This window comes from Schistocerca nitens, chromosome 2 (assembly GCF_023898315.1).
Source record: "Schistocerca nitens isolate TAMUIC-IGC-003100 chromosome 2, iqSchNite1.1, whole genome shotgun sequence".
Taxonomy (NCBI): Eukaryota; Metazoa; Arthropoda; class Insecta; order Orthoptera; family Acrididae; genus Schistocerca; species Schistocerca nitens.
The window spans coordinates 705,014,444-705,034,735 of NC_064615.1; the positions used below are offsets into that span (position 1 = coordinate 705,014,444).

The 20,292-nt window shown below is 41.2% G+C and overlaps 1 protein-coding gene across 1 annotated transcript in view; it reads left to right on the forward strand.

The window, feature by feature from the left end:
- Positions 1 to 11,402: 11,402 nt before the first annotated feature.
- The window catches only part of LOC126236866 (lysozyme-like), a 34,586-nt gene continuing 25,696 nt past the window's right edge, over positions 11,403 to 20,292 (forward strand). The window contains exon 1 of the mRNA XM_049946486.1: positions 11,403 to 11,511. Coding sequence (XP_049802443.1) covers positions 11,436 to 11,511 — 76 coding nt within the window. The 5' untranslated portion in view covers positions 11,403 to 11,435. The remainder of the gene's footprint in view (positions 11,512 to 20,292) is intronic.

The window sequence follows — 20,292 nt, forward strand, 5'->3', positions numbered from 1 at the left end:
TTGCGTTAAATCACGCCCTCTTTAATGCCGATCGTTTTCAATATTGTGTGAAGATTTTTAGAGCTGGCGTATAACAGTTCTGCTTCACATTGAGGTTAGATGGTTATCTCGGGGTAAGACCTGAAGCAGATTATTTGAACTAAGAGTATGACTGACATTTCTTTTAAATTAAAAGACTGAGAGATGTGACTCAGTTGTTCACAGTAGCTTTCTTAGCGGATAGAAGAGGCGTTCAAAAAGTTTTCGTCTGAGGGCGTTGCTGCATCATATGACAACGTAATGCGACTTCGAAGCGAGTATACAACCACTGAGATATAGGCAAGGAATTAGTGAGGCATTCGTGACTTTCCGGCGTGCGCGCACTAAATGTGAAAACGTGAACTATGGCGACAGTATTATCAAATGCGTCCAAAATGGTTAAACCTCTAATATTCTTTTCTGGGATGCCTAAGGACAAACACCCTTACATATCCATCGAAGAATGAAGAATGTGTATGGGGCAGCATGTCTGTCACCGTTGTGGAATTGTGCCCGAAGTGCCATGCTGGTGATGGTAAGGGACGTCCCCATCTCGCAAATGTTGTAACATAGAAGTTACAACCACTTAAGTGGGAGACACTTGAACACTCGCCTTATATCATGATCTCTCCCCACGCGATTATCACGCCTTCCATCCCTTAAAAAAAGGCTTTGAAGGGTCGGCGATTCCTGTCGGACGAGGATGTGCAGCAGGCAGTTACGGACTTCTTCATGCATCAGGACACCGTGTTTTTTCAAAGGTTATCTTCAACCTGGTGCGTCGGTGGGATGATTACCTCAGTGCTCACGGCGATTTTGCCTGATGGACATGCCGATTCTGGACTGACGGACATCGAACGGAAACCTTTTCGTTACCCCTGCAATATTTGGAAAAAGTAATGAATTGAATATACATTTACAAGGAAAACAGACAACAATTTTCAATACTAATAACAAAATAAACGCCTTAAAATATATTTTTGGATTGGTTGTGTTGGCAAGAGAGGACTGGAAAGCTTTTAACACTGAATGTTCAAATGGTTCAAATGGCTCCGAGTACTATGGGACTTAACAACATCTGTGGTCATCAGTCCCCTAGAACTCAGAACTATTTAAACCTAACTAACCTAAGGACATCACACACATCCATGCCCGAGGCAGGATTCGAAGCTGCGACCGTAGCGGTCACGCGTTTCCAGACTGAAGCGCCTAGAACCGCACGGCCACACCGGCCGGCTACTGAATGTTCAAATGTTTCAAATGGTTCTGAGCACTATGGGAGTTAACTTCTGAGGTCATCAGTCCCTTAGAACTTAGAACTCCTTAAACCTAACTAACCTAACGACATCACACACATCCATGCCCGAGGCAGGATTCGAACCTGCGACCATAGAGGTCGCGCGGTTTCAGATTGTAGCGCCTAGAACCGGTCGGCCACCGACACTTAATGTGTTCGTGTTTCTGAGACTGCAGAATTACCAAGATACGCGCGAATCTTTTGAGACGTATTTTTCTTACAAGGGAACCTCCCCATCGCACCCCCCTCAGATTTAGTTATAAGTTGGCACAGTGGATAGACCTTGAAAAACTGAAAACAGATCAATTGAGAAAACAGGAGGAAGTTGTGTGGAACTGTGAAAAAATAAGCAAAATATACAAACTGAGTAGTTCATGGGAAGATATACAATGTCAAGGAGACTGAGAACACAGGAGCGCCGTGGTCTCGTGGTAACGTGAGCAGCTGCGGAACGAAAGGTCCTAGCTTCAAGTTTACCGTCGAGTGAAAACTTAAATTTTTTATTTTCAGTTTATGTGACAAACTCTTATGTTTTCATCACTTTTTTGGGAGTGATTATCGCATCCACAAGAAAACCTAAATCGGGCAAGGTAGGAGAATCTTTTTACCCCTTCGCCAAGTGTACAAGTTAGGTGGGTCGACAACATATTCCTGTCATGTGACGCACATGCCGTCACCAGTGTCGTATAGAATATATCAGATGTGTTTTCCTGTGGAGGAATCGGTTGACCTATGACATTGCGATCAAATGTTTTCGGTTCCCATTGGAGAGGCACGTCCTTTCGTCTACTAATCGCACGGTTTTGCGATGCGGTCGCAAAACACAGACACTAAACTTATCACAGTGAACAAAGACGTCAATGAACGAACGGACAGATAATAACTATGCAAAAATAAAGATAATAAAATTTTCACTCGAGGGAAGACTTGAACCAAGGACCTCTCCGGTCAGCAGCTGCTCACGTTACCACGGGACCACGACGCTCCTGAGCTCATTTTGTCCATGATGTTGCCTATGCGACCCGTGGACTACTCAGTTTGTATATTTTGCTTATTTTTTCACAGATCCACACAACTTCTTCCTGTTTTCTCAATTGATCTGTGTTCAGTTTATCAAGGCCTATCCACTGTGCCAACTTATAGCTAAATCTGAGGGGGGTGCGATGGGGCGGTTCCCTTGTTAGAAGCAGAATATAAAACTGAAAATGAAGTCATGGTTTTAGAATACTTGTGTACCGAAGTTTGAGAAGCCAAAAAATATGTCAGACGAAAACTATGAATCCTTTTTAGAATTGACACCAGTTTAAAGCACAGAATCACTGTTCAAAACAATGTCACCTGGTACTTTTGGTGCAGGGTCCGTGTTGGATACCCACAACTTCCCACACAGCTTCTGATTGTTCTTTCCCGTTCCCAACAACATACCTGCAGTATATGTAGTACAAAGACAAAATAACGCAGTAAATTGGATGCTGAATATCACACGCGTCTTCAACTTTCTTGTATGAAGCCTGACATTATAGGTTTGGTCAAACATAAGAAACAACTTCATACCACACATTAAATGGAAACAATGTTATCAATTTCCAGTGGAATCAATACGGTGTTGTTTTGTGTATTGTATTATTGTGTTGTTCTGGATATTGTTGTAGAAGTCAGTGGTACATTTGGTACCTGTATAAATGATTGTAATTGAAGAATGAACATGAAACCAGGTTTTGCTTATTTTAGGGCTCTGTAGAATATTTATTGTTTCAGAATGGTTCAGTCGGCATAAAAATTTGAGAACCACTGATCTAGGCTGATATCGGTTAAATGCCCTTGTACACATCTGACGGGTGGCGCACAGATATATGTAACACCTTAGAATCTCTCACTAGGTCTCGAGCTTTACATCTGTTTCTATACATACTAACACACACACACACACTCATACACACACACACACACACACACACACACACACACACACACACACACATCTGGACTAGAAAATGAACTCATGTTCGAAAACTAGTAAGATTTTCTAACCTGTTACGAGTGCGTACTGTAATCTACTAGTACCTCCTTATTTCCTCACTTTTTTTATAGCTTCTAATTTTTATACAACGATAACAAGTATTAAAAACCCAAACATTTCAATAATAGTCTTCAGGCTCAGTTTCAATTACAGTTTACCAGTCAGACATCTTTGCTTGACAAACACACAAGAGATTGAGAAATACCAGGCTTAAATGTCGGAGCCTGATATTAAAATTTATGAAAATCAACCAAAGAATTTTATTGCTAAGAATTGTTGTTTACGATAAGTGCATCGACAGCTCTCATTTACAACTTTACTCTATGTAAAAGAACAGCACGGTCAATGTAACATGACGAAGCTATGCTAAAACGAAGTTCTTTCAAATCACTGAAGAGGCTCATAGACAAATTGTAAGAAAGCATTACTCAGCAACGAACAGAATCTAGGATCAAAATGAATTGGGCACAAGATGAAGTACAGAAAACCAAATCGCAATACTGATCTTTTACGCAAGGAATTTCTGAATTACTACTGACGCAAAACCGTAAACACCTATTTACAATAAATAAACTTTGTTTGTAGTGCAGACATCCATCAGAAATGTAATCCTATGTAATGCATAGTCCCGGTCTCTTCCTTTTTTTATAGGAGTGATGTTTGTACGCAAGCAAAGTAAGTTTTAGTTTCTGTTGCTCCTACTGTTTTCAGAGTACAAGCCCTATGGCGAAGAGGAAAGGCAAATCCGTCCTCAACAGCGGGTACCGCGGTAAGGATTTTCTCTACATTACTCTGATCAGTTGTGGACGCAAACACACTGATCAAAAAATTAGTCACCACCAATGGACATCGCACTAATAACGTATAACGTCGCCTTCAGCCTTCATTGTGGGTTTAATGCAGCGAGGAAGGGAGTCTTCAAGTTTCTTTAGCTATGCCCTATGAATCTGAAGCCACTTACTGATGACTGGATCCCGCAACGTTACCACATTCTGGAGGTACTGACGCGTTTTGCTCGATGTTTCAAATAGTCCCAGACATTTTCTATGACATTAAGGTCGCGTGATTTCGTGGGCCAGTCAAGGTGCGACGAAGGTGTCGGAGTGTTCGTCGAACTAGGAACATATGCGTGTAGCCTTTTGAACACGGCTGCTGTCATGTTGGAAAAAGGGAAATTACATCATGAAGGGTATAAGATGAACATCAACAAAAGCAAAACAAGGATAATGGAATGTAGTCGAATTAAGTCGGGTGATGCTGAGGGAATTAGATTAGGAAATGAGACACTTAAAGTAGTAAAGGAGTTTTGCTATTTGGGGAGAAAAATAACTGATGATGGTCGAAGTAGAGAGGATATAAAATGTAGACTGGCAATGGCAAGGAAAGCGTTTCTGAAAAAGAAAAATTTGTCAACATCGAGTATAGATCTAAATGTAAGGAAATCGTTTCTGAAAGTATTTGTATGGAGTGTAGCCATGTATGGAAGTGAAACATGGACGATAAATAGTTTAGACAAGAAGAGAATAGAAGCTTTCGAAATGTGGTGCTTCAGAAGGATACTGAAGATTAGATGGGTAGATCACATAACTAATGAGAAGATATTGAATAGAATTGGGGAGAAGAGGAGCTTGTGGCACAATTTGACCAGAAGAAGGGATCGGTTGGTAGGAGATGTTCTGAGACATCGAGGGATCACCAATTTAGTATTGGAGGGCAGCGTGGAGGGTAAAAATCGAAGAGGGGAGACCAAGAGATGAATACACTCAGCAGATTGAGAAGGATGTAGGCTGCAGTAGGTACTGGGAGATGCAGAAGCTTGCACAGGATAGAGTAGCATGGAGAGCTGCATCAAACCAGTCTCAGGGCTGAAGACCACCACAACAACAACAACAACAACAACAACATGAAGATGTGGAAGGAAGGGCATCGAAAATGAAATAAACATCCTCGATTTCTTCACGGTAACCTAAATGAGTGGAAAAAAAGAAAAGACTTCCAGAACATCATGTAAGCACCTCAACACACACACACACACACACACACACACTCACGCACACTGCGACTTAATCGTATAACTGGGCCGTATGTAGACTGATGCCTTGCTCATTATAAAAAGAGGCAAAATCGCAAATCGTCGGATCATGCGACAAAACCTTCTTTCAGCTACTATCCAGTTTTTGCGGTTTGACTAATTTAAGACGTTTTGTGAAGAGCCTAACTACAAATTTCCATTTCACGCAGTTTTGTACGTAATGTTCGCTTGGAAACGGGTTTAGATGTATTTGCATTCACTATTGTGTTTGAAAGTGATTGTCGTTGACAAGGCACGACCCTGGTCTTCGGCTCCTGTCGGTTACAGTCTTTTTACGCCCACTGCTCTTACGCAATTTTACATCGGTGCGAGTGTTACACCATTCACTGTACACATGTTTATAAGTCCGCATTGATATAGAAACAAATCGGGCAACTTTATTCACAGCGTGGTGATTGGCGCCACCAAACAAAATAGCACCTTTATGCCATTCTGTGACATGCCAGTGTCGACTCATCTTACTGCGCTGATTCCACACAGCCTACGGGCACTTACGCATCACTTCACTGAAACTACTTACGTCATACTTGAGGGCCTGGTACCAACTGTTAAGCATCTACAGCGCTTGAAAGGAAGCGAGTGATTCTTTAAGGGTCTGACAAATATTTTGTCCGGTGAGCTTATTTGAAAGCCGCAACTGCATATTGGCTCCGTTATTGCTCCAAATGTCATCGACTAGTCAAACAAATACTTCATTAAGCGATTATTATATCTAACTGGTTATCTTTACCAACTCGGTACTCATTCTGTATAGCAAACATCTAGGTAGCCTGAGGTTGATAAAGACATGGAAGTAAATCGGGTAGCAAGCCAAACGCAATAGTTTGTATTCAGCCACTGGAGACCAATGGCTTTTTGTATCTTTAAGTTTGTGGGCACTTTTATAAATCACAACAAGCCATACAATTCTTTAAAGATATACCTTTACCGTTTTCGGACTTGAAAACTCTTCTAGCTGTGATTCCACATGTATTTGTCAAGGCGTCGTATGTCCATGTGTTAGTGGTTTCATTCCGTGAACCATATTCCTGGACGACGAAATCTCCATATATGAAGACTACGCGTTGGCCTAATTGAACAGTGTGTGCATTGTTTTTCTTCTCAAGCTATACACTTCAATGTATGTAGCAAGCACAAGTCCTGCTTCCTGACACCACACGTCTTCAAAAATCAGGCGATACTGTCTTCAAAGTAACGTTATACAAAAATGCAACAGTGAGTGTACAGTTCAGTGTTCATATGTACGCTCTTAATATATAGTGATTTCATGACTAAGGACTATATTCCATTATATCGTGCTGCCAATTGAATGCAAGAGACCTCAACAGGTAATATAGCTAGCTGAGAATAAGAACTTGTGTTATGTATTTAAAGAAAGTTTTTAATCAACTTATAGACGGTTGCTGTTTTTACGTGAGAGATCACTACCTTAAGAAAACTGTTTATAAAAGTGTTAAGTCAGTATGCAGACAGAACATCAAAGATCAGATGATTCCGACAGATTTTACAAGCCAGCAGAAGTTATTCAGTTATAGAGATACATCCGTTTTTGCAGCATCCGTCGTGGTTTCCATGAAACTTTCTGCGTTACTTCCTGAAATGTCACCGGTTATTAGCATACTGTACATACATGGAATAAGCAATATTCATATTTTACAGACATAGGCTGCAAGAAATAATTGAGGAAAAGTCGTATAATACTGCTCCACATTCAGTATGGATGCATAGTTCGAGGAATCACAATTTAAAATAGCAAGAAATTCCCGGGACGAAACGACCTGCCTCATTTGCGTAGCCTGATGGTACACTGGGTATTTCAGAATGGAAGCTTAAAGTTCCGGGAGGAGTCGTAGACATTTACGTGAATCATAAAAAGTTACAGTCGTTGATGAGACGTTTAACTATCGCGTCATAAAATATTCACATTCAAATGTGAACGCGATTAAATATTTATGTTTGTTATTTGAGTCTCACAACTGTTAAAATAAAATTTTAAAAAACTCCATCTCCAGAATCAATGTGTTTGCGCCGTCTTATTTATGCTTATTGTCTACGTATAAACTCCATGACAGCGTCTACGATAAAATATATCTATTTATCTCGTTTCTCTGCTAACTACCAGTCAAATATTTCTCCTGCATGTGGCGATTTTATAGTGAGAAAATAGTAGTACTACCATAACCACGAACCATTTAGGAAAAACTACGATTAAGAAGTTCTTCTTGCCTGAGACTGTGCTTGGAACCGCTATTTCGTAGGGACAACACACGTTATTATGTGTCTTATTATTCTGTCGTACTTCCGAGTAACGGAATGCGTGAAAATACTACCCCGACTGTTATTTTGGGTGTTAGTGAAAAGAGTTTTCCCAGCCGTAAGAGATCCACTATTTTTCATGATTTGACAAATTTATTTTATATTAACTTTGTTGCAGGATGCCATTCCTAACGCTACGGTCGTCAGACAGAGTGTGTCGTGTAAACTTTGTTCTCTGTCACCGTACTTTAACTGTGTATCGTATTTTATGAGATGGAGAGGGGGAACTAGCTCAAAATTTGCATATGCGAGCGTGGAAAACCACCGAAAGACCATACTCATTCTGGCTAGTGTACCAGACCAACGGTCGCTAATCCTCTGCGCAGTTTCGATCGCGGTCTGACTCGCAAGCTAGCGTCTTGTACGATAGGTATACAAGAAGGGCTGTTGTGATTTCAGGTCATCTTGTTACATTCCTCGTTCAGAAGATAAGACATCTTATCACTTCGATTTGTAGGAATGTGGGGAACAGTAATTCTCAACAGCCAGGGCGGCAATCGCGGAGTCACTTTGTTTTTCATTGGGGAAATCACCTGACAAATTTAATGGACACTGAAATCGTTTATAAGTAAACTACTGTTTCTCACTGTCGCATGTAAGTCTCCAGTACTCTTCCAGACACAAGAAAAAAAATGATCGATAACTGTACTGCACAGCTTAATGAAACTAAAGCGATTAAGAACATACAAGTAGTAAGAAAATAGTGGGTTGGCTAGTAGAAAATTGTGACTTACTTGACAGAAGACGTAAATGAAATGATTCCTACACACATTTTCTGTTTGAACCCTTTGTATGCCGAAAGTCACTTAAACATATTTAAGGTAATTATGTACACTACAATTTGTAAACAAAACTAGCAAGGAGAAATAATTTTTACGGTACTGAGAATGATTCATTAATTTAAAAAAAGGGAATAATAGATCTCTAACGCTGAGCAATGAAACTTCAATCCAACTAGCAGCAGGAGATCGTTCCCATGATCGAGAAAGAGCTACAGGTATTTTGTGAGAAACTATAATAGGTGCTTTTGAATTTTCTGTTGAGTAAATCAAACTATATTCTTCAGCGTTCTCTGCCTCTCTCCGTTCCGTTCAAAACTCTAAACGTTTACTTTTTGTTTTTAATTCAGACACTAATGGCAATAATAGCTGCCGTAGTGGATGAATATAAGTGAGTTTATACTTTGGACAAAAGACAGATGGTTCTTAGAATGTGGAATGTGGACCGTGAGCTTGGGGAACTCACCTTTTTTATCTGTAATACACATCTTTTTATGGCGTTATGTAATTATTTCCTTCGGTCTTCGTACTTTATTTGAAGAAAGGCATCTATTAACTATTAGCTGCACACGTTCAACCATACTCTTTGCCGGTTTCACTTATTACGACAAGCATCATTGGAAAAAAATTGGTACACCGTTGTGTCATTTATTAGTAGTATGCTTTTTTGACGAGCGTCATAAAAACCGAAACCAGCAAAGAATAATTTGAATGTATACAGCTCACGTTCAAAAACTGCTTCTCTTGAAATATTTAACAGCTGTAGAAACTTACCAATATAAAGTAATACTTCATAGTTTACTTTTCTTAGTGTAGCACATTATTATTTTTTATACATTTCTTACTTCTTTTATATGCGAAAGTCGTATCAAGATGTTTCATTCGTGCCCTAGGCTATTTCCTTCTCCTCATTAATCTAATTGTTCCAATGCAGTTAATGAAAATACGTGTGTGAAGTAAATTCCGAGTCTTGCCAGTTTCCCCGCCTCGTCTGACGTATCAGGTCTCGACCATTCCCCTGCGCGTAGCAGAAACGTGATAGTGGTCATTTACACATTATCCCATCCAGCCTACGAAAAACAAAATCTACGACCATTCCTACGTCTTTTTGCAGTAATTACGATTTTTCTTTATACAAGAATAAAAAGAGATGGTCTAAATTGCAGTTTATATTCTTTATGTTGATACTAATCGAGTTCGATTTTACTAACCGTAGTCAGACAGCAGTTAATTTTCCCATCCATTGGGAACCGGTGCTCTGAGCTGCTGAATACGTCTGGAAACGGATTCAAATCCTGGTGCACCACGGAATATTTCAGTCTGCCTCTCCTGTTAATTGTGCGAATATTTTCCAGGAACTACACATAGTTCGGATTCCACGTCAAGTTGTAGGTCCCCTTTCTCCAGCGGAATTAGTGAAGTAGGTGAGGGAAATGCAAATTGCCAACGTGCATTCCAGTGAAAGAGTTACACTAGACCATTAAGCCCCACGAAGGTACTATTATTACCATGAGCTATCCATCACCGAATGAAGTCTGAGCTATTGGTGACGGATGCCTCATAACAGAACATTACGGCTCCGAGGACCGTCTCTTCATGTCGTCTGGGCAAATTAATTGTGGTCTGATGATGGTTGTAACAACTGAAACTTGTCATTACCGACAGGAATAAAATAAACCGCGATTTAGACTGGTCGTTTTTAGGATTCTGTACCTCAGTCGGTAGAAACGGAAACCGTAAAGTACCGCTTTGTTGTCCGGCTGGCTGTCTGTCTGTCGGTCTGAGTGTTAAGACTCCTTTTACTCATGGACTAATAGAAGTACCAAGTTGAAATTTATGTCACATGCTAAGGTCTCTGGTCTCTTGGCGGTTTACAAACTTCAGCTTCCAAGGCAAGGTAATAAAAAGATACAGACATTTACGTCACGTATTTTAACACTCGCAAACTCACTCATCATAATCTGTAGGGTGCTTTCTGTTGACTCAGGAGCATGAAACCTCGCAAGAAGCAAAATTTAATAGTACAAGTAAGGGCGGAGATCCGAAAATCGTTAATTTTTATTTATCGCACACGAAAAAAAATTGTTTTGTCACCTGTTATCCGACTATCAGTCTATCCGTCTGTTAAAACTTTTTTTTCTCAGGAATCACCGTAACAAATGCGAAATCACACAAAAATTTAAACTTAAAACTTAAAATTAATAATTCTTGAAAGTCTTGGAATTCCCACGACCGAGATCTTGCCAGTATATATATCGATAACAGGCAAAATCGTCGAGATTCTCGATACACGGGATGGCTGGCTCTGAGCACTATGGGACTCAACTGCTGAGGTCATTAGTCCCCTAGAACTTAGAACTAGTTAAACCTAACTAACCTAAGGACATCACACACATCCATGCCCGAGGCAGGATTCGAACCTGCGACCGTAGCGGTCTCGCGGCTCCAGACTGCAGCGCCAGAACCGCGCGGCCACTTCGGCCGGCCACACGGGATGAATGAACTATGTATATACGTAATTATGTCTATGCACAACCCCACAGCACGCGAGTCCTAGTCGCACTTTGCTAATTTTTATTTTTGCAGTCACCTAAACGGCTTAACACTCTGGCGATGAGAATGTGATGCCTTCCATAAATGTAATATAACCCATCCGGCCAGTATCATAACGGCAGCGATGTCTCACAGGTGAGGAGCAACGCCTTCACAGAAGTCTCGGGCACGGCGATGCGTGTGGTCACCGCTATAATGTGGGCCAGTGTCCCTACAGGCCGGCCTGGGAATTCCGTGGGCGGCAGCCGGAGACTTCGACGCGCGGTGAGGAGGGGATCCCTACAAGGTCCGCTAGCGCCGCCTATATATACCGCTCGCTGACGCACCGGCCGCCAGTTCTCACTCCGCCAGTCAAACGCCATGGCGTGCTACAACACGACGCTGCTCACCACTGCCACTGTTTTGTGTGTGCTTTCCTGCTGGGCTCTTGTTGCTGGTGAGTATCGCTAAGGACCAATCATATCGACGCCCACGGATATCGATCGATCATTCTTGATATCATTGGACTCACCATTTCTCCCCTTCTCCGACATTATCTTGATGAAATGACTCGTAGTAAGTGTCCTAATATAGTCTGAAATAATTAACACCAATTTTAATGTCTAATGAAAAAATGGCGTGTGCTTGTATTTCTGTGGCGAAGCGCGTGCCTGGAAACCGAAAAGACTGCGGGATGGAATCCCGTCGGTCCGTGGAATATTTCAGTCTGCCTTTAACCTAACCTTCACCTTTCAACAATGTGAAGATTTTTCAGGAATGACACGTGTTTCGGATTCCACGTTAAACTCTTTGACCAGTAGGATTATGGGGTAGGTTAGGGACACCCAAGTCAGCGAGGTGACGTCAGTTGAAACACTGGAACCAGTCCGTTGAATATCAAGGAAATCGGTATGCATCGATAAAAAGGTATTGTTGATGAAGTAATAAATGTAATTCCCGACGTTTTCCCTGCATAATGAGTATTTTATGATATTTAGGGCCTGAGCCATATGACGTCGACCTTTTTTCACGATATTTCGGCGGAAAGGCAGTCATCTCGTGGTGGGTGAGTGTGTAAACTCACCTAAAGATGGCAGAATGGTTGTCAGCCCAAATATCGAGGCAAGGTGTCGATGTCATCCGACTGCAGCCAGAAACCTAATGGAAGAGATAAATGTATGTCGACAGAAGATGGATGGAAAAGCGAATCTCATCATGGCATAAATAAATCTGTATAAAGAGCGATAGGATGTTCTATTTTTTCAAGTAATTTAATGAAAGGAGTTTTGTAATCTGTAACTAGCCTCATACAGTTTCTATTTAAAGAGCACATGTCCAATTGCCAGATTTAAGACAGTAAGAGATCATCATATTCAAAAAATTTTACTTGACAATGTAGTGTTCTTGCTTCATGACAAATTTAATTCCGCTGTTACTCATTGTTCTTTTCTCCGTGATCAATGAATAGTGTTGAATCACATTATTAACACTTAATGACAGTGAGAAGTATTGTTGATTGTAAAGTAGCAAAGTTAGTTTTGTTTCGAAAATCGTGACAATTAATCAATTTCTTAGTCCCTGCATTTTTTTTTTTTTTTTTTTTTTGAGTAGAAGGTTGTGTATGAAATTCCACAGCTACCTTAAACAAGAACCAGGCAACGCTTCTCTCTCTCTCCTCAACATTTCCAAATGCCAGAAAACATTATGGGTTGAGCGAGTGATGTATCATCGGTCACGACTTTTTGGAATAACTTTGCCTGCCATTGCTTAGCTGCATCTGAGACTTTCATCTTGATTAATATTATTTAACAATGTTTCTGAAACACGTTCCCTTATAGCACCTTCTTTACGGACGATAAAAACCATATAAATATGCTTGGGTGGTCAGAAATAGTTTGAAAAGCTTGTTGGAACGTGTAAGGATGTTGTAGGGTAGGTTGTGCTACGAAGTAAATATGAAGAAAAAATTCGATACGTTGCACCGTTTTGGAGTTAATTGTCATCGAAGTTAGCCAAATCGGCCGTTGCGCTCGAAATTCAAGCGACCTGTCACGTACAGTTAGTCACAGTTGTTCTCATAGCGCAGATGATAGCGCACGGGACTGCTCAGCCTTTGGCTCGGGTTCGATCCTTACTACCATCCCAAGTCAAATTTTTGTATGGCTCTCTGTTTTGGTTTTAGGAAACCAGACGAAGATCACGTTTAGCGACACAGTCTCTGGCTGGCCTCTTGAATCTGCGCGCGCAGCAGCCTGATTGGCCAACTTCTACGCTAATTAAATCGAAAACGGCGCAACGTATCGAATTTTTCTTTTCCTAAAAGTTATTTCACGGTGCAAACTACCCTGCAAAGCTTTACAAGCTATTTCAGGTTTTTATATTTGTATTACGGCCTTATAGGGATTGCAGGAAGGACTTAGTCGATAAAGTTTTGATAAGAAAGCCATATCCGGAAACTTACCGTTTGGATACAAAATAAATTTAATCGGACCACTTTTAAATCCCCCACTTCACAGCAAGCACGCAAACTGAGGAGAGTTGTGGTGGAGTTTCTTGAACGATTAGCCACTGTCACTCCGTCACCAAATGAGATCCAGTATGATGGCGCATCTGCGCATTTGGCACCTGGCGTCCCGGGACATCTCCACCAACCATATGCTGAAAGGTGACAGGTCAAGGTGGACCAACTCTTGACTACCACGGTCTCTAGATTTTCCCCCTATTGACTGTTTCTTGTAGGGCGATATGAAGATTCTGGTGTAAGAGACTCCAATACAAGTGGAAGAACTTCTTGCACTGGTTGTAGCGGCAGTAGACATTATTCAGACCCACCATAATGTGCAGATCGTGTGTAAGAAATTGTGATTCACATTACACCTTGTGTAAAAATTAGCATGGTTTTCACATGGAGCAACTCCTGTAGAGCACATGTCTCAGAGACCATTGTCTCTGATCACCAAACTTATTTTACATTCAAACGGTACATTTCCGAACATGGTTCTTTATCAAAACTTTATCCCCTCTACAACTCCTTGAAGCCTGTAATAGAACTTTTGAAACACCCTGTCTATGATAGCAGAAGAGTAGGTTTCAAAATCAAATAGCCCTATAAGACGACAGCTGAAAACTTATTGCTTCTATGTACTTAATCGTCTGAACACAGAAAATTGAGTATGCAATCGTGTGAATCCTCAACCGGCTAGCTACCTTGGAATGCATCTACCTTATTTACCACTGTGGTAAGGCTTTTGTGTTGCCCATGATGACTCGCGTTTGGAACGTTTAATATATCATTACTTCGTCGTAAACTGTCATTTATTATAAGTTTAGAACTTTTAGTAAGCACTACTCGTAGAAGTACTCGTGTATCATACTACCCACAGAGCAGAATTTTTGTTTATCATTGGCTGTAGAATGCACTCCTGGAATTTCCAAGTTTTCTTGCCAGATGTTTTGCAGACGATGCTTCGTTATGGTGCTTTGGTCTGCCCGATGCGTCACAAAAGTGATGAAGTATCAGTTCAGGTCATTAAAGATTCAGAGCACAAGTTCAACTGGACGAAACATAAAAACGATCGAGAGCTTTTTGAGGAAACAAAAATCGTCTGAAGTAATTTAGGGGACACGCAGAGACGCTAAATTCGGAAGATTCGGCAATGCTTTAAATTCTAGACAGGCAAAAACCGTGAAACGGACGTCGCAAATGGGAAAAGCTTCAACAGACGTACAAGAAGTAGTTGGTTTCTCCTTCGATAAACCTCTGATTCTCAGCGCAACTGTGCTGTGTGTAATAACACAAACTGACATTAGTTTCCATGCAGTAAGACAGTACTTGTACTAAGTACCCTCCCATGAGCAGCAGCGAGCTCTCTTTGATGTTGTTAAGAATCACTGCAGGCTAGACTTGAGAATGACCTGGAGAGAGCGTCATCACGTTAAAAACGAAGTATATAACGTTAAATGCCCCCAGAAAACAACGGAAAGTTTCTCCTTTAAAAGCGCTCAGTATAAGTAAATTTTAACAGAGCAGTGAACCACAGCAGTTGCTAACAAGGCATGCAACAAAGTGTTTGACTGTCGAGTTCAGGAAGAGTAAAAAGACTTTTCACTGCTTTCAGTTTTGTTGTTTAGCTTCCTGTCATAATGAGTTCGTTACATAGCTCTCTCTAGTGCTGTTGGTGTAAACTATTGTGGCTATTTTGATAAAACTACTCCCTCACTGCTGGAAGAAATACAGCAAAAGCACGGGTAAATTACATTGGTATTTCTAGAAAATAACTTGTACACATCTATACAAGGACAATGTGTGACTGAAATGCCCATCTACGCTAAAATTCGTGAGTAATGAAGGCGTCGTACAAAGAGTTACAACTCAACTTTTTTCCGGAATACAATTGTTATAACAACCTCCAAAGGTGTATACACCTTTTTGATTGTGAAAACAGTCATACCTGTGTCTTTCCGTACTCAAACCGCAGCACATGTGTCATGGAAATGTCGTATTACATTAACACGTATAATCGAAAAGATGCAATTATACGCCAAACTGAATACTGGATAAGCTTTTCTACTTTAAATCGCCTCAGCAAGAGCCGTGATGGTCTACGAAATAATCTCACATACTTAATAGAGGTTATATAGTGATTACAAATCGCAAAATAGTTATTCGAATATCAGTCTTGCTTATCCTACGACTTCACCTATTGTGGAACATAATTCGAATGACACATCCTGGTAAATTAAAGCTATGTGACAAAGCAGAATGCTAATGCACATGCACCGAAGTAGGCATTATAAAAATGCCATGCTTGTGCCACATGTTACGACAAATTCGTCCAGTTCAATAAACTACAATTGTTTTCCGACAGTGCCTACATTTAATTGTTGAAATTATTCAATCTTGTTCGGTTGTCTCTTCTTATTTCATCTGCAACATCGATGTGTGAGTCTCTCAAGGCCTCTTCTGAACCATTTGAACGTAGCTAACTCAATTCGTTCAGTAGACTAGGTCGCAGTTTTTGAAAACTTAGATTTTTATTTGGGATAAATTTTATATGGAGGAAATTTATTAGCAGTTACGAATATGAACCACCATCGGTTGTATATTAGAATGACGACAGTGAAAATATGTGCCGTTCCAGGATCCGAATTCGGATTTCCCGGTTACCGCGAGCGGTCGGCGTATCATTAGGCTATCCGAGGATGCTGCACGGCCAAACCCGAACTTCTGTATGTCGTCAATCATGTGTTTACAAAACCTGCTCTCGCACATCCACTATGCGTATACCCGAGCAAGGGAGACATTTTCATTCAGAGTAGCTTGCCCTGTGTCGACAGATATATGCCATATCGCAGTGCATATGTTGTTCAAAAGTACGATGCAATGTTAATTCGGGCATGTATTCACGACCTCACGTTAGTCAGTTAAGAGACCAACATCACATTTTCATCCGAGAGGTTATAGACACATTGTATTTTCTTCCTTTCAGGAAACACGATCAGCGTTCTGAAAAACTGCTTTATGACAAACGCAAATTACTGTTGCAGTTTTCCCTTGGAAGCGTAATTAATATAAAAGAAATGTGAGAGAAAACTTCTGAGAGTATCTTCGTTCTGACGTTGCAGCTACGAGAAAATGCGTGTTTTTTTTTTTTCCACCAGATGCGTTCCGCTTTATCGAGGTAAAGCATCATCAAAGGTCTATAATTAAAGTTGTTTATAATCTGATTCGTTTTTCCGATCGAAAAACAGTTCGTTAACAATATTTTGCTTTTTACTTATGGTGATTTCCGTTTGGTTTCTCGCCTACTTCGGGAAATGCAAGCTGCTAGCGCATCTTTGCAGTTTTTCGTCGTTAGACACTGGTACTTGTAGTTTAATTTTTAGTTGCTCTGCAGAACTACGCGTTTCTCACGTTTTACACAGCACATTTTTTCGCACACCGCTGTTTTCTGTTTATTTTTATACTTCTAAGTATGTATTGTGGTTTGTGATCTGTACAGTTGCCAACAGAACATTACCATTAGTTTGTGCATGACCTATACTGTTTTTTTTCTTATTTTATTTAATTGTGTGTACGTGATTCTATTTAATTATGCTGCTGTGCATTTTTATACTGTGTAAGAGTAGTAATTTTTTTTCATTTGTTTGTATGGGTGGAGGCGGCGGGTGGGGGGTAGGGTGTGGGGGGAAGGGAAGGAGAAGCCTTGATGAGTGGTGGACATAACTCTATAGTAGGGGGAGGTGAGGAGCAAGAAGTGAAATGAAACAGGGAGGGGGGAAGGCTCTTTTCTTTTTCATGTATTTTCCCCAGTTATTATATATTGTGTCTGGTTTGTAATATTTATTTGATCATTGAGCAACTGTTTATTTTATGTTAATGCTTTGTGTATCTGGAAATTTTCTTGGAAAGGGAGGAGGTGTCTGTCTTTACTGATTCTTATGATGTTCATATCTTTTTCAATATTGCTTGGTCTATGGTATTTTTGTTTTTGATGATCTGCAAATGTTGAATAGTTTGTATCGTATTTAAGTGCTCTGACGTGCTCTCTGTATTCCATACATAAAAAGCAAAATGTTGTTAAGGAACTGTTTTTCGATCTGAAATTAATTATAGACCACTGGTAAAAAGAAACGCGTCTCGTGACAAAAAAAAAAGAAAAAAAACACGCATTTTCTTATTTTCTTGTAGTTGCAACGACAGAACGATAATAGCCATAGGAACTGTAAAGCAGCTACGGACAGTATGGCCACACGAATGAAAAATCTGCGGGGGAAAAGTATGAGAAAACATTTTGATAACATGTATAATAACAGTGTTTGTACTAGGAAGTCACGAGTAGTTTGTCATTACGTAACTCATAGGTATTTTAATCACTACAGTACAACTGATTTCTATAGTTTTATTTGTATTTATTAACATGAGATTGTCAAATTTGTTGTTTCCCTGCAGTAACACACGAATTTAAATGTGTAGTCAAGTATTCCTTGCACGCAAGAGAGTTAGCAGAGTGATTTGTCTAAATCGCCTGAGGCTATGTCGCCATGTTTCCTTTGAAAACAGACAGCCGATTTCCTTCCTCAGTCAGAGCTTGTGCTATACCTCTAATTATCTGGTCGTTAATCAGATTTTAAATGCTAAATTTCCCTTTTCTTTTAAGTGTTCATATGTTGCATGCACTGGATACGTCACTCACACCAAGACTACGTTTGCGAAGGAGACTCTTTTCCAAACGTTTGTCGTCAAGGTGCGGAAATGTCGTAACTTCCAGGAGGCTATATTATGTAAGTGCGCGTGCACTGAGTTTCAGATGGGAATCTGCGGATGTAATTCAAGCCTCGCGTGACAAGCGATCCTGTTTTCTAGACGTTAATGAGTTTCTTACAGTGTAAAAAGTGGAGACTAAATTGGTTGAAATTGAGCAGCTTCCGAATTCAGTTTAATGAATAACTGCCAGTAATGAGTGTCCGCCACAACCAAATGCGGCGAAAACAACTTTTTGAAGGAGACCTTGACGGGTACGAAGAGAAGTGCGGACGCGTCGCCGCTTGTGGTGGAAAACAGCGTTAGGTGTGGAGGTAGAGGCTGGCGGTCGGCCGGTCCAGGCAGGTCCGGTCCGCGTTCCAGTGTTTTACGACACAGGTCCGCGATGACGCCAGCAAACATCCGGGAGACGCGTCCGCGTGCATAAGTGGAGCAGACGCGCTGTCGCAAGGCCGTCGGCCTGGCCGCGCGGCCCTGACATTTGGCCGTCGCACTGCAGCAGCCGCTCAAGGGCTCCCAGCCCAGCGTCGCAGCTGTCGCAGTGGACGCCCAGTAGCCTTCTGATCGCTCAGCGGAACTCCTGTACGTTGTCAACTTATTGGTTGTTCTCTCTCCGTTCCCTCTAGTGTGGGGAATCCGTGATGTACCAGCTGACGCAAGGAAGTAGACATTTGTCTCCACCTTTGAAAAAGGCTTCCGAAGCATCTGTGGTAATGGCCGTAGCACACCCGTGCTCTCCGTGGCTGGCAAAATTTTTGCTAGAATTCTGTTGATTCGCCTCCAGACTGTTTCAGAGACTGTACTTTCTGAATATTAGTGCGGGTTTCGCCCCTGCACAGGCACTGCAATATGTCGTGTTCATCCGCCGATACCGGGCAGCGACGTTCAATTAAAATTTCCTCCTCTGTACGGCAATTACATAATCTGTGTACCTGTACAGATTGTGACGCAAGAAGAACGACATATGGAAGTCTGGGTCAATTTTGTAAAGGAGACCGTTTATAAAACACATACGACCTATTCTTGAGTACTGCTCGAGCGTTTGGGATCCCTATCAGGTCGGATTGAGGGAGGACATAGAAGCAATTCAGAGGCGGGCTGCTAGATTTGTTACTGGTACGTTTGATCATCACGCGAGTGTTACGGAAATGCTTCAGGAACTCGGGTGGGAGTCTCTACATGAAAGGAGGCGTTCTTTTCGTGAATCGCTACTGAGGAAATTTAGAGAACCAGCATTTGAGGCTGACTACAGTGCCATTTTACTGCCGCCAACTTACATTTCGCGGAAAGACCACAGAGGCATATAGGCAGTCATTTTTCCCTCGTTCTGTGTGGGAGTGGAACAGAGAGAAAAGATGCTAGTTGTGGTACGAGGTACCATCCGCCACGCACCGTATGGTGGATTGCGGAGTATGCATGTAGATGTAGAAGTTTGGGTCTGGCCGTGAGTCGCGCACGGATAGCCGAAGCGGTTAGTGCGACCACTTTCGTAAAGCGGCACAATTTTTCTTTGTCGTCATTCCGTTTTACAGATGATGCTTTTTTCGTATACGCAACAGCGAAAACATTTCAACTATTGATATGATCTGTGCGCGACAAATACAGGAAAACTGCAGAGAACAATATAAGCCTTTACTATTAGTGTTCCATATCTTGGAAAAGGCCTTTGACACGGTGTCCAGAGAATCTATGTGTGAAGTCCTAAAATATTTCGGCTGCCGTGAATGCTTTCTCGGCCTGATTCAGGCTCACCCTGATGACATGCTAGTGCTGTGCCAGAATGAAGCATCTGACAAGTTCTGTATTACTAAGTGCTCAAAAATGATAATTCTTCGCACCAACATTCTTCGCTCTGTAACTCGCGGCCATGCTTTATGAGACTCAAACAGATCACAGATATTTCAAGAATTACACTCGAAAGTTGGCAATATCATTCAATCTTTGGCAATAACATCCGACAGTCGACAACACAAA